This window comes from Cottoperca gobio, chromosome 17 (genome assembly GCF_900634415.1).
Source record: "Cottoperca gobio chromosome 17, fCotGob3.1, whole genome shotgun sequence".
Classification (NCBI taxonomy): domain Eukaryota; kingdom Metazoa; phylum Chordata; class Actinopteri; order Perciformes; family Bovichtidae; genus Cottoperca; species Cottoperca gobio.
In genome coordinates, this window is record NC_041371.1 from 6377091 (window position 1) to 6392346 (window position 15256).

The 15256-nt window shown below is 44.5% G+C and overlaps 1 protein-coding gene across 8 annotated transcripts in view; it reads left to right on the top strand.

The window, feature by feature from the left end:
* Positions 1-15256, top strand: part of ptprfb (protein tyrosine phosphatase receptor type Fb) — a 153710-nt gene that overhangs the window by 117908 nt on the left and 20546 nt on the right. For 4 of the 8 annotated variants that reach the window (XM_029452965.1, XM_029452966.1, XM_029452967.1 and 1 more), the window contains 5 exons: positions 5722-5876; positions 7984-7998; positions 10096-10208; positions 12607-12639; positions 14008-14105. In XM_029452965.1, coding sequence (XP_029308825.1) covers positions 5722-5876; positions 7984-7998; positions 10096-10208; positions 12607-12639; positions 14008-14105 — 414 coding nt within the window. The remainder of the gene's footprint in view (positions 1-5721; positions 5877-7983; positions 7999-10095; positions 10209-12606; positions 12640-14007; positions 14106-15256) is intronic. The other 4 variants (XM_029452970.1, XM_029452971.1, XM_029452969.1 and 1 more) reach the window with 2 other exon arrangements.

Genomic DNA, 15256 nt, shown 5'->3' on the forward strand with positions numbered 1-15256 from the left:
GGCAACCACAGAGCGAGCGCTCCATGTCCGAAACCAAATCCTAGACTTTTCACCTATTTCTTTCTCTTCTCTCCCTCCTCTCAGCTCTTTTTCTTCCGCACACTCTCTCCTTCTCTGTGTCTCTCTCCCTCTTCCCATCTTTCTCGGCCGTGAAGAGAGCAGAGGAGATTGATTAGTGTGGCTGGAGTTAAGAGGGAGACGAGGGCCTGGTCACATGGCCCAGGGAGTCTGTAAAGCAGGCCTGATTCCCTTGAAATGCTGCTTTAAATGTCCCCAAAGCCACCAACCCCCCCAATAATCCCCCACTCTTTCGCTCTGAGAAGAGGAGGGAGGTGTGAAGCAGGGTATAGTGGGCAGCCATGCTACACTTGACTTCAAAGGAGATGCTTAAACTCCGTCGCTGCACAACACTCTCACTGCACCTGCCAGACACACCAGGTTGCATCAGTGGCGCACAAGATTTGTCTTTTTCTGTGTACTCCCCCTCCTTAAACTGTGTAGCACCATCCCACCTTCAAACTAAATCTCTTGGATTAATCAGGCTTCACTCAAAGAGTGAGTCAATCAGTGTGTTTACCTTCACTTGAGTAACCTGTTTATCGACGCCTTTCTGCAGTAATCTTATTTCTTAAGCTTCATGCAAATCAAACACCTGATTTCCTGAACTGGGTTAAAGGTTTACAGAAAGTCTGTTACCAGGGCGACGTTGCTGGAGAAAAGTTGACCATGTATGAATTCAAAACGGCTTTACGTCAGGGTTGTTACACGTGCATGACAAAGACTGGAGTCAGAGAAGGTGTCTCTCTGACAGGGATTAAAGAAAAGATGGTTACTCGTCGCAGTGCATCCTTGTACCCAAAATAATTATATCCAAAGTCAGACTAACACTGAGACGTCAATAGGGAGTGTGAATAAGTTGACATCCACAGGCGCACATAGAAAGGAAGAATTGCCAATTTCTTTGAAATAAAAAAACCCCTCTCTTCAGGCTTCAGCATTATATTGTGTCAAAGAATTTCACTTACAGTATGCCATCCTTGGTTCAAAAATATAGCCGGGAAAAAGGGAAAGAAATCCAATAACTGACCTGCTGCATATAGTAAATACAGGATTAACAGTAACAAGATTACTGCATGTGAAAACCCTGAGTTCCTCATTTCTTCCAGTAACCTGGTTTCTTGTGTGCATGAAAACATACTGATTTCTGAGCTAGTGACTACAGGCAGGTTGTCATTGATCGCCGCGCAAATCCCCGAACCGCACTCTTTGGGAAACTCTGATACCACAACAGTGTTTGTTTTTGTCACCCCCACTGCGGCACTTGCAAACGTTTATTACCAAAGAAAAGCGGGTACAGAAGGTAAAGCGTGCAGAGAGATCGAGCAGTTGGCAGAAGCTGCCTCGAGCAGGATCTTCACCAGACCCAGGAGAATAAGACAACAAGTACTGGAGTAAATGACTAGTGTCTTTACTACACTTCCTCACCACCACCCAACTCCCTCAGCATAGATGAAACAGGACCGCCAGGGCTTAATAAGCCCTCGTATATCAATGGTCACGAGCAGCCAGCAGTGGTTAGAGGGAAGAAGAGAAGGGAGGCAGGCAAAGGGGGATGAGAGAGGGAAGGAAGAAGAGAGTGTGCCTTCATGTCTCCCCAGCACCCAAGGCAGATAAACAAGCCGGGGGAAGTGTGAAATGGGATGATAGATGCTGGGTGTGTATAAACAGTATCATTTAATGCAAGAAGAGAGCGAGGGAGGGAGGTAGCATGCAATAGTGTGTGATGTGAGCGAGAGAGAGGAGGGGTGGAGTTGGAGAGAGGAAAAGAGGAAAGCAACATTTCTGTCTTGTCCAGCCTGTGAAGCTCAAATGAGAGAAAATGAACTGGAAGGAGGACGAGGAGAAGATTGTGCTAATGTCTGCTTTTCTTTGGATAAGGGAGAGGTGTGCTCATGGCACAGATAGGAACCAAAACAGAGTGTTCAAATGTGTTTACCACCGTTTTCTGTTTGCAATGTTATCCAGGCATTTATATTCCACTCACTCTCTGCAAGAATTGGCTTTGTAGCACTAATTCTGTTGGTGCTCTGGGCTCAAAACACCCTTAACATGGAAGACTGTCTACTCTCCAAATGTAAACGGCTTTGACAAACAATATCAAGGAAGAATTATGAAAACAAGATGTTTCTAGCAGAGAGTAGAAGCACATTTAAGTCCATCTTTTCACCAAGGGGAAGTAGGAATGTAGCCCATGTGACGGGATTCTCTGTTCAACTTTGCTAGGTCACATCCGCCCCTGGAGGCGTCTCCCTGTAGCGATCCCTCTAGATATCTGGATGCTTGGTATTCAGACAGTTAGACAGGGAAAAGTACAATTTCTGATTCTGAATGGAGTGGAGGGGGGAACAAAGTATGAAGGGAGAACTACAGTACAAAGGAGAAGGGTCATCGTACGCGGTAGGCTAGACCCACAGGCATACTCACACATGCGATCGTGTTTCTCTCTCACTTTCTGTACCTCCATTTCTTTCTCTTGCCTCCCTTCTCTCTCTCTCTGTCTCGCTGTCTTTCTCTGTGTCATGCAACAATGAGGAGAGTGTGGGCTCCTCAGCCTCCGTGGGGAGGTAGAGAGCGCGGCAGATACATAATGGGCGTATTTGCATGTTTGTTTGCTTGTCTGGCGCTCACCCCTGCAGCTCATTTAAACCACTTTTGGAAAAGACATGGAGCTTGCGGAGTCAAGCGCGAGTTGAAACAAATGTGCCTGTGCTGCGCTTAGCAGATTCTGCGCTCAGGGGATGGCGAAGCGGCGGCTAACTGGCGAAGCTGTGTACCCCACGGGCCAGATAGCAGACTCTATTTACTGCTTCTACCATAACACCTCTCCCTCAGTCTCTCATTCTCTGTCTCCTCACTCTCTGCCATCTCTCATCACCCACTCTCTCTTATTGTCTTACTCTGTCTCAGACAAACACTTACAGTTACACACACACACACACACACACACACACACACACTCAGCGCTTGCTACCTAGACAAACACACACACTTGTGGAGGCTCAAAAGGTTCTTGAGAAAAGGCTCAGAAAAACTTATGTCTGCTGACACACACGCGCTTACACAGATATGTTTACAGTCTTTGCACACAATCAAACACTTTGTCTTTCTCTCACTGACGGACGCACACATGCAGCTTACAGCTTTATAAACAGCATCTACAGTACAGTTATAATACTCCTTTGAAGTGTTAACGAACACAGTCGTATACTCTCTGTTTCTTGGCGTGGGGTTTATTAGGATTTCCAATATCTTCTCCATTTTCTGAATTTGATTCCTATTACGAAACCATTGAAGTGTGGCTCTCAACATGTTAAGGCAATTTAAGTAACACATAACTTAAAAGATCAATTGAGATCTGTAATTACTTTTTGTTGACTGAGAAGCCACTTGAGTTTTGAGTGGCAGCTTGATTACAGTTTAGATGTGAGCAGCATGCGAGAGAAGCCTTTCTATCTCTACCGATCTCCCGCTGAGTTCAGACGCCGGCTTAAACAGACAACAGACAAAAAACATTGCTTTTGGCCGTAATGCAAATTTCTTATGTAGTCAAGGTTATTAAGCTACAGTTGAAGCGTTTCAAACGACCGAAGTGTCGGTCAGTGGAGGTTAAATATGCAAAGCCTGCTCCCTTTAATGTTATATACTGTACACTGGTATTTTATTAACCTGCAGCTGACCCTACTTCTCACATGCACAAAACCCACCCATGTCCACACTGTACACATACAAACACACTGAATCAGAGTGGTAAGAGATACTTGTATGTCTCTCACTGTCTCTGACTCACCCATTCTCAGGCTCACGCATTCCTTCGCTGCACCATCGCTTCATTGTGATACCACTCTGCGATGCATTAGGAGCCGCGTGACTGAGCTTTTATCAGATATTAGGGCCGTTCAAATGGATGATCTCAGTGCTTTGCCGTGACCAACAGACAAAAAGCCCTCTCTTTTTGTTCGTCCCTCTCCTCTCCTCTCCTCTCCTCTCGTCCTCCCTGTTCCTTCTCTGAACGCACAGCTGCAGTCATTTGTTACACCAGGAAGAAAAAAAAGAAAAAGTTTTTTCCCAGGAATCCCTGCAGGGCCACATCCTACATCTTTTTTTTTTTTGGGGGGGGGGGGGGGCTGCAGAAAGAACAGGAAGCCTTTTGGTGTCGTCACATCATCTTGCGTGCCACTGCTGTGCTGTTTCCCTTTGTTCTTAGATAATAAGTTCCTCCCAAAAGACACAGGACGGGAGAGAGCCGGTCTCATGTGCCTGGTGTACGTATCTGTGTGTGAAGACAAAGACAAATTAAAAACACTGCTGCTGTAAACTACTCCTGTAAAATAGCTTTTTTACTTTCCTACTTGAATTATCGTGTGCCTGTGTCTAATGTCAGAGCATGCTGGTTTGCACGTCCACGTCTAAGTCATGCTGTAACACTCACACACTCATACTGTACTTTTTTCCGGCAGTCGCCCAAGAGTTTGAGAGATAAGAGAACTATATGACAGAATGCAGAAGTCTTTGAGCTCATCTCAGCTTATCTTTCCAATTAATATCTGCCTGTGTGCCGAAGAGCAGGCTGCTGTGCGGCTAATGATCCGGATTACTGCTGCCTGCCGCCCCGCCACTCCCGCTGCATGCTGGGAGCCCAATTCCCTTCGAGTGCTACGATCTGTCACCCATGCCCCTCCGTACACCCCCCTCCAAGACCTGCGCCTCCCATCATCGTTCAATAGGAAGCATGCTGCGCTCTAATGACAGATGCCTTGCACCTCCCTCTTTCTCTTTCTCATCTGTCACCTTGCTCTCTTGCAGTTGGACTCCCTCCTTTTTCAGACACTTTTTTAAACACCATACTGCATCGCCTCGCGCGCCCACTCCTCAGACTGACACTCGCACTCACACACACCTCCATTCCTCCCTTCCATCCTCCCCTCCGTCATTTAAAGACGAAGGAGCATGGAGATGTCTCATTTACGACCAAGGTGGAAACGCACCCTCACCTCCTCCTCCTCCTCCTCTTCCGTCACGGTGTGAACACTAATGAAGAAGAGATGAGTCCTCTCCTGTGCCCCCATTTATCTCAGCGGCCAAGGGACATGAACACTCATCCCTGCCTCTCTGTCTCTACCTCTCTCACTCTCCTGTCTCACTCTTGCTCTGTCATCATCATTAACATGCAATGCTTAAATAGAAACATAACTTCATTAGCTGAAGTGGTTATTTTTTTTGGGAGAGTGTCTTTTGAGTTAGATCGCTTTCTGGCTTGTTGTGCTGCATCCTCGAACCATGACCTATTAGCATGAAATAACTTGGCTCTCAGGGTGCCACAAACAGGAAATCTGCAGTCAGATGTTCTGATTCCCTTTCCTTGTCAAGGTCGACGTAGCTAACATTCTACTTATTTTGTATATACTTCATTGTTTGCAACATTGTTGTTCCTTCTGTCATCTTAACGTCATAAAAACATATATATAGAGTCTCTGTGTTGGAGGTTTTAATGTAGTAATACGTACCTGCAGTTCTTCGCCTAGCTACTTTAAAAAATACTCAAATGTAGATTTAGACATACTTCATACATATACATTTAAAAACCCTCACATTTACATAAGAAGGGGAAACCCTTGCTAACTCTGAAGTGACTTGATGTCCCTCTTTTGTTTCCCCTTACAGATGACATTTTCAGCCAGTCCCTACTCAGACCTAATCCAGGTCAGCAAAACGATGGCTCAGGGGATGGAGCAACCCGAAATGCTGTGGGTTATGGGCCCAGTGCTGGCTGTGGTCCTCATCATCATCATCGTCATCGCCATCCTGCTCTTCAAGAAGTAAGAGGCTGCTCTGTGTTTGTTTGACACTTGTGATTGTGGGTTTCTTTTGGTTGCATCAGGAATGGTAATGAGACATGTTCCCTTCTGCCACTTGCGCCACGCTGCTCACAAACTGTAACATTCAATTTCCTTACCATAACCTACAGTGTGACGAGAAAGCAGCCAAAGTCCGATTGATTTGTCTTTTCAGAAAATCCTCATTTCTCCCTAAAAGATTTTGGCCCAGTTGGTCGTTTTTGACAGTAATATGTAAAGTGTCAGTTGAAATGGCAGCTGACATTGCCTCCCTAATGAAAAGCACAGCTTGGCTGTCAAAAAGCCTTAGTTATGAGGGAGAAATGTGTTTTGGCCAACACCATTGGTCATTTCAAATAAGAAACAGAAGGCTGGAACAGAGGGCTTAAATAAAAGCTCAGTCAATATCTCTTAAAAGCTGCCACTGTGCAGCACACGGTGGATACACGTAGGCCAGGAAGGTGCTGGGGAGGTACAGATAAGTGGATAATTACACAACTAGTGCTGAAACGATTAGTTGGTTATTTTTATTTACAAAGTAAAAGCATACGGCCAAACGCTCGCTGGCTTTGGGGATTTGCTGCTTTTCTATTTTCTTATAGAGTATGTTTGTAGCCCCTTGTTTGTAGCCCCTTTCATACAAGAATTACAGCCCTGCTTCACAGCAAAAACATAAAAATGTGTACAAAATTATACAGAGCATTTACAGTACAATAATCACAAGGTTGATGTAAAGTTGAAATAGCATTAAAAATAGTATTAAATAGCAGAATAAAAATAGTAAACGGTATTAAAAATAGCATTAAAGATAGTATTAAATAGCAGAATAAAGATAGTATTAAATAGCAGAATAAAAATAGTAAATAGTATTAAATAGCAGATTAAAAATAGTAAACGGTATTAAAATAGCATTAAAGATAGTATTAAATAGCAGAATAAAGATAGTATTAAATAGCAGAATAAAAATAGTATTAAATAGCAGAATAAAAATAGTATTAAATAGCAGAATAAAAATAGTAAATAGCATTAAATTTTGTATTAAATAGCAGAGTAAAAATAGTAAAAGTGGAAAAGGCTAATAGTAAAGAGATGAAATAGCAGCTTTAATAAAAGCATTTAAATTAATAAAAGCATTTAAATGATGGGCATTTTTTATTATCTCGTTATTTTATATACATAATGATTTATCAGTTATTCATACAAATAGTTAGATTAGTTCCTAGATCCTAGCACTCAATAAGAAATACTCATTTTTGCTATAATGAAAAGCAGCATTGAGAACGTGGAAATATAACATTTATAATTAAAAAGAATAGTCGTTGATTAATTGTCTAAGCGGTTAATCATCTAATTGTTGCGGCTCTATAGAATAATCATTAGTTGCAGCCCTCAGTCTGACTTGTTAGTATTAAACAAGTATTTGTATGTTTACAGAGGAGACGATAATAACAATAATGTGGTTTGGACGCTATAAAAATTACCATCTGGATAGGAGTTTATTGATGGACTGATTAAGTCCCAACACTTTATCTTCTCCCGATAGCTTCATTGCAAATTCTCCATCTCACATCATACCTGTTCTCCAACCTGCCATCCACAGCGTTGCAGACGGCTACGTGGCTGCCAACTCTGCCAGACTTACAAAGGGACTGGTTAATAATAGGCCTCGAGACAGCACACTGCTGAGTAGCACACCCTCTGTCTGGAAGCTCTTTCTCCATGTAGACACAGATCGACAGGAGGGACTGTGGGGAGGTGGCTGTGTGCCCTTTTCACTGTGGACTGGCAGTTAATGTGCAGGAATAATCACACTCTAGTTCGGGTTGTTATTGCCGCCTGCATTTTTTGCCAAGACCAATACTAGCAGCGAACAATGACGAGGTTATTCTAAAAAGTCTTCAGCGCGTGTTAAGATCACGTTTTTTTACGCCGTGCTTTCAAGATGCGGTTTACATTTTTGGAAGAACTGGATTTAGCTCTCTGAAAATAGCACAGAGTTAGAGCACTTTGAGTGAAGAAGTTAGGGGTTCATATGGATAACAAACCTATTAATGCCCCCCCCCCTCCCTCTTTTTGCCCTCTGTGAAAGCAGCAAACAGGAAAGGTGGGTACTGTCGGTGTTACATCACGTCACAACTTCATCTCCCACCACCCAAGTCCCTTTCATTTGTGTTGTGTAATTGGTGCCATTCATCATCTCTTGCGGGGTCAGCTCCCTCTCAGCTCCGGCATTACACAAAGAAAAATCCACTCATATAGAAATAAAGGGAAACGCCTTTAATCTGATCTGTTCCATTTTACAAGACATGAGAAGCAGCTGACTCTGCAGCACTTGATAACTGAGGTCAAAGGAACCCCCAGGTCACGTCCGTGTACAAGTGCATGTTCCACATCGAGCGGCGGTGTTCCTCCTCAGATCTTGCTGTCTGCCATGGTTTGTCTCCATGCTGTGTTTCATTATCCAGCCAGTGACAGCGCGCCCCTTCAGAATTGGCCCCATCTGAATATGCCAAGGCATCACCTGCTGCTGAATGGCCATTGTGAACTAAATGCCAGACGGGGAAACTGCTGAAAAAGAAATGTTCCCATCTTTTAAGCTGACATTTTCCACCGAGACCCATTCCTCCACTTTTAGCCTTTTCCCCCCCCTTCTCCCCGCTTCCTCGTGGCAGGAGTCTCAACAAAGGGCCCTGTTCTACCCTCATTAAGCACACCCTGTACTGCACACACACTCACACACTCACACTTTGGGTGTGTGTCTGAGTGTGTTTACTTACATTCTCACACGTCTTAACCCTCACTTTCAGCCTGAGATGAATAACCCTATTCAGATTGCTGCCATGTTTACTTTAGCCCAGCACTAACGTGTGATGTAGATTGGCATTTGATTGGGTCAGAGGGAGGGACGAGGGGTGTGGAGAACAGATCGCAGATGCCCAACTTTTCCACCCCCTCCCCCGGCCCGGCCCGGCTCCAGCCGTGATCTCTGGGAAAACCGGATACGGTCCCGTCACGCTGCTAGCATTAGTTTAAGCCCCTACAGCATAAGATAACAGGTGGCGGTGAGGCCCAAGCCCCAGTGGCTGAGGTGGACTGGGTTAAGACTGTGTTTGCACCACCAGTTTTATGCATTCTCACCACGCCTGGCTTAACAGAAGGCCCTGCTCCTGCCTAAAACCCACGCTTGCCACTTGCAAATGGAGTGCAATGAGATGTGAAATTTCCACAGGGCACCCTGATGCTTCCTTCCGCCCATTTCCTTTTGCAGTCAGAAGGCTTGCGAGTCTGCAGCTGTATCTGTGTGAGTGTGTGTAGTTGTGAAAGTGACAGAGGTGGGAAATCATACATCTATGTGCCTGTGTGCTGTGTGTGTGTGTGTGTGTGTGTGTGTGTGTGTGTGTGTGTGTGTGTGTGTGTGTGTGTGTGTGTGTGTGTGTGTGTGTGTGTGTGCCAACAGATGCTGGCTGTCTGAACATTAGAATACAGGCAGGCTGCGTGTTCTGTTCTTCTCTCCGCCTGATGGACAACGCTACGGTCGACTGAGCTGAGCCAGTCCGAGCTGTGCTGTTCTGTTCTGTGCTATGCTAGACTCAGCTAGGCCGGGCCTGGCAGCGCAGGTGCTGCAGAACTGGTCTAATTACCCAGTGTTGTGCCACCCAGCTGATGAGCTAATTACAGCCTCCGCCTGTTTTCCTCTCAATCTGGAAAGCCAGTAAACACAATGTGTTGTTAGCACACACACACACACACACAGCAGCAAAAATCACACATTTAAATATTTTCTCAACTCAAACACACACGCTTATGTACACATACCCACACAGCAGCTGTCACCTATCCAGCAGCAAACAAACCCAACCTAGGCCACTCCCGAAAAATGATGGCGTTTCTTCAAACACATTAAACTCCAGTGGGCAAACTAATGGGGGTGATGCCCTGGTACCTAGTGTCTCTTGAATTGCTGGTCTTCAGAACTAGTTTTGAGAACCATTAACTACGCCATTAACCTCATCAAGTGTGCAACACAGTGAAAATGTGTGTGCTTCCCACAGTCCTTATTTCTAAACGTGTAAGGGAAACATTGATGTCATTCTCAATCATCCTGTCATGTCCACTTGCAGTTAGCTTGAGGGATTGATGCACGTAGGCGGTGTTGGTATGATGTGTTTAACACTTTACTGTCTGTTTCTGCCACCTTCAGGAAGCGGGCGTCACCCCTACCCAAAGACGAGCACTCAGGTGGGGTGAAAGACTCCCTTCTGGCCAACTCCTCTGACCCTGTGGAGATGAGAAGACTCAACTACCAGACCCCAGGTAAATAAACGACGGTCCAACAGTCATCCATGTCACCACATAGGGTTAAACTTTACACTGCTGTCCCTCAGCAACAAGCTGTCCTGTGGTAAACGCAGGACAGCTTGTTGTATTGGGAAAGTGTGTTGTAGATGGTGTTAATGTCTATACAGTAGCAAGTGTGTGCATTTGAATCAGGTGTGCAGGTTTAGTTAATGTTTCTAAATAAATAGTAAAAGGTGTATTCTGCTTTTGTGACTGAGGATTTGAAAGGGCTTCATTCCAAAATGAGAATCCTCCCTGAAATGTATTAGATGATCCTATCTTAGCTGAAAGAAAATATATAAAGGTGATTTATACCTCTAATAGGGTTGCTTAATAATGTATTTTCAAGCTTTTCTTCCCCTCAAAAAGGTAGATATTGCATTTTGGAATGATTTTTCTTTCTTTAACAAAACTCTAAACAGCTTTTCCAAAAGCAATCTACCTCTGCAGCGAGAGCCTGCCTTCCTGTGCTTTTGATGGATCTTTTGTTTTTTAGTCTTTTGTAGCAGGTGTTGCCGTATGAAATTCATGTGTCCTGCTTGTTCGTGTTATTTATCCTTAGGCTGTAAATCTGACCAGTTCTCCAAAAAAAAAAGACAAAATTGTCAATATGAGAAAATAAACAAATCTTGCTCACCATGAAATGGTAATGGAGTCAGGCCGAGAGAATTCACATTGCCTCCATGCTCAGTGGAGAAATACAGGGGAGGGCGGTTGTGTCAGGGCGCCCGCCTCAGCATCAGCCTTCTTCCTTTTTCTTCCTGATCTCCTCCTTCCTCCCCTGGCCGTCGCTCCTCCCTCCATGAGCTCCTTTCATTCCCCATTGCTGGTAATGAGTCCTGCTGCCTCTGATGTCAAGGTGAGCCAGGCGGAGGGAACAATGGAGCTGAGAGAAAATGTCAACCTTGTTGCACGCGCGTTTGTGCGCGTTTCTGTGTGTGTGTGTGTGTGTGTGTGTGTGTGTGTATGTGTGTATCCATTCTCACGGGTTATTAAAGATCCCATTCGCCATACACACAGATACACACAGAGCCCCTTTGAACCCCTGCAGAGGAATTAAGCAGTGCTGCCGCTCTAAAAGAGCCCTGTTCTTCCGTCCTCCCACTCCACCTCTTTCCTCTTTTGTCTTCCATTTTCCCTGTAGGGTAATCTCTCTCTCTCTTTCTCTCTCTCTCTATGTCCCCCTCTCTCTCTCTCTCTGTGTGTACGTCAACATTTCGCTCCTTCTTTCTCTCCCTTTCCACCTCGCTGTTTTGCTTCATGAGTGGTGATTATCAAATATCACCAAGGCTGCGCCCAGCTCGTGAACACGTTTAGGATTCCAAGGTTGAGCTGAGCGAATATTGAACAGTCCGTTCCTCTGTCTTCGGGCTCTTTCTCTCTTTGATTCACCCACAGAAGGTGAACATTCCTGCTCTGATTCTGATTGTTGTTAAGTGGTCGATCCAATTGCAGCTCATGTCCAGCACGTTGCTTTGTTAAACAGACTACAGCTCCACCTTTATGCACGTCAGCAGCAGACGTGCGCTTCTATGAGCAACTGACCTGGTTTATCCTTGGCAGACCTTGGACAGATAGTATTTGCAAATACCTAACGGAGACCACTTGTGTTTGACACTTCAGATAAAACATGTAGTGCCATTTATGGAATAGTGCAATTTACAGTAAGTAGTCACAAAGGAGTATTTTAATGTGCAATGAGGGGATATAACCAACATTTTGGATGCGATCAATTTGATTTGACCTCCAACTAAAGTGGTTTAGATCATCTGGCAAAACTTTCTCACAACCTGTCTTATGGCCACTCTCATTTCATGTTCCCAGATCTCAGTAATTACTTTGATGATTAGAATGTTGTCATAACCGATTTCCATCAAAATGAAAATGCACCCATGAACTGATAATGTCATGCAGTGCCCTGTTCTCAGCAGTGCAGTTCACACTGAGCTGTCACAGGGAAGAGTTTTAAAACCAGGCTTTGTATGCACTTCTGTTCAACAGCCTAGAAGACGTTAAATTACATTTAGTTGACGCTTTTGTCCAAAGCGACTTAGAATAAGTGCAAACTATCATGAGGATACAACTCCGAACAGCAAGAATCTTGCAAGAACATTAACTTCAAATAGGTAAATCCATTTTAAGTGCAGCACAATAGCTTCAAATAAGCCAAACCAATGTAAGTGCAACTTACAGGAACGATAGCATAAAGACTGCACTACTTGAATTGTCCTGAGAGAGTATAAACCACCCGCTGCATACTCCAACTAGCTTGAAAGGTTATTTGCAGATCCTGTTTGGCCCTGGTCAGATCCTGAGCCATCCTCATTGATTGAGTGTTCTTCTTCCTCCCTCCTTCACTCTCCTCTCTCCACAGGTCCCAGCTCTCATCGCAGCCCCAACACTCCAAGTTAGTCTGCTCTCTCACCTACTGTGTATTTCCCACACATGCAGTCTCTCCTCCTCTCTCACTTGTTCCTGATCCCATTCCCCCGTTGCACCCTGACAGACATCACAAGCCCACAAGCTTGTAGCCTCTGGCGCTCCAAGGATGCAGCAATGTCCTCTCTTAAGCTGTGAACCTCCCACAACACCTTTTTGGTGCGGAAGCTGAGGACTAGATGGTTTCATGGATAGTTGAGCAGTGTGGACAGTTACTCTTCCTGTGCATTAGCCTCGTAATCTCCATTTAACCAACAACACGGCTGGAAAAAAAAAAAGAGACCTGTGTGAACACGCACAAACACATACACACTGATGTTAATGCGCTCATAGGTCCCTCAGTGCGATAGCATTAAATTAGTGTAATTGGTCAGGTCTCGTCTTGTGCAGTGGCCAGAGTTACCAGCCATTAGCCATTAGCATTACAGCAATAATGAGCATGCAGCAGTCGGCCATCTGAAAGCATGACCCATGACCTTACAGATGCACTCAGCCAAACGCATTCATGTTAATATGTGTGTTTTTTAAAGTGTCATAATTGTTTGACTCAAAGGCTATACGTAAGGTTAATGATGTTCCATGTATAACTTTAGAGCCTCTTCATGCGTCGCATACAGTTAACTTTTAACACATAAGGCAAGTTCCCAGCAATCCGTTTAAGCACAGAGCCTCGCCAAGTTCAGGGGGAATTTGTGTCGGTAGATTAGCAATAAATCATCCAATAACCCGGCAATGAGAAATCTAGAGAGTGACAGGGGGGTTGGTTGAAATGAATCCAGCCCAAGCGCTCCAGGCTGGACTGAAAGATAGTCTATTGTAGGGAAAGAGATTTTCAAAGAAATGAGTTTTGGATGGTGACCAGTGAGTTTCTTTCTTCTCTGCAAAGTGACAGTGTGACTGATTTGTAGAGACTTGTGGGTTCTTGCTCTGATCTCACCTCTGCCACCAATTGAGTGTTGTGGAGTCAGAGCGATGTCTGCCTCCTGCTTCCCTCCAGGAGCATGCTCACCCAGTCACTCATGTGCATCGCTGTGCCAGCCCCACCTCTGTCCTCCACACTTAGCATGACGACATCACCAACCTGTTTCAACTTGTGCTCTCTCTCTCTCTCTCGCTCTCCTCTCTCTTCTCTCTCGCTCTCTTCATGCATTGTTGAACAAAGTGCACTCTCCTCACCGTTACACAGCCACCTCATGGTCCCACCGGCAGCCTCACTCACCCTGTGGTCCAACCAATGTTTGTGTAAGTCGATGTGCATGTTCGATGTAGGAACAGCGAGATCTCACTCTTTTCTTTGTCTTTTCCCCTCTTCCTCTTCCTCCTCTTCCTCTCCCAGGAATGAGGGAGCACCCACCCATTCCTGTCGTTGAGCTGGCTGACCACATAGAGCGACTGAAGGCCAATGACGGCCTCCGCTTTTCCCAGGAGTATGAGGTAAGAGCCGTGCATTAATGCTGTATCTGCGTCTCCCCCTCTCTTTGTTATTGTGTCTGAGAGGAACGTTTGTGTTTATGCCTCTTTGATCCCATATGCATGTATTCTAATGGTTAATGGAAGACTTCTTTCACAGACATTCTTCAGTCATTTTTACAACTCTATTACCAATCCCACCAGGAAACCAATACTTACATTGAATTCTGCAAGATGCTTCTTCACAAAACTAGCAGGTGGCAAGTTGCTTAAGCAATCTGTGTGCGTGCTGATGTTTCCCCGAAGAACGTTATTTTGCAGGCGTTCTCCCCAATGAAACTCAGTGAGGGATTATCTCTTGTCGGTGTTCTTCCTCATAAAAAAAGGGAGCGAATTTGCATTTAAAGTGCCACATAGTTGGTTTGGGGACGAAGCAAGGCCAGATGAAGACCAGGGGCATCCTTGAATACAGAAAAACAAGAGCTTTGTTTTATTTATTTGTTCTGAATGTTCGATCGGTTTTGTCTAATCAGCTTTCCCACATTGATGGATTTAACAGCCTGGCTTTTGGAACGATTGTAGATCTTTTTTTAAACTTTTTTTTACCTTCACCCAAAAGGTTGTGTGACTACAATATGAGCTACAGCTACAGCATCAAATGTGCTGCGCAAGTTCACACTCCCAAGAGAAACTGCTCATTTATTTTGCTGACCTTGTGACCTTTCCCTCGAGCCTCACCACGAGCCCAAACCTTTATAACTGTTCTGTGTTTACTGGGAAAATAACATCTATGTGATACACTACTGCTCTACCATTTACTCACAGGCGTTGCCCACATGAAAACACCCCCATTTAGAGCCTTATATGGTGCTTACATTAACATTCTCATATCTTGAATAACTAAATAAGTGTTTCTAACTGTATTACTCGCAGCTAAAACTAATGTATTGTAATGCAAATGCTACCTTCAAGAAAGTTAGCGTGCCACATTTTTGTTGAACTGTGTTGCGTATATGTGTTGTTGTATACTGAGAGGTGTTTGTAGCATGTTGTCTATCCCCCTTATATCAGTGGGGGTTCACTAAAACATACACAAAAGTATAGTCTTGTATGAGCTCTGTAAGAAGGAGCCATTATAATGTATAGCGAAACATCTATCAATAAACAGTGTATAA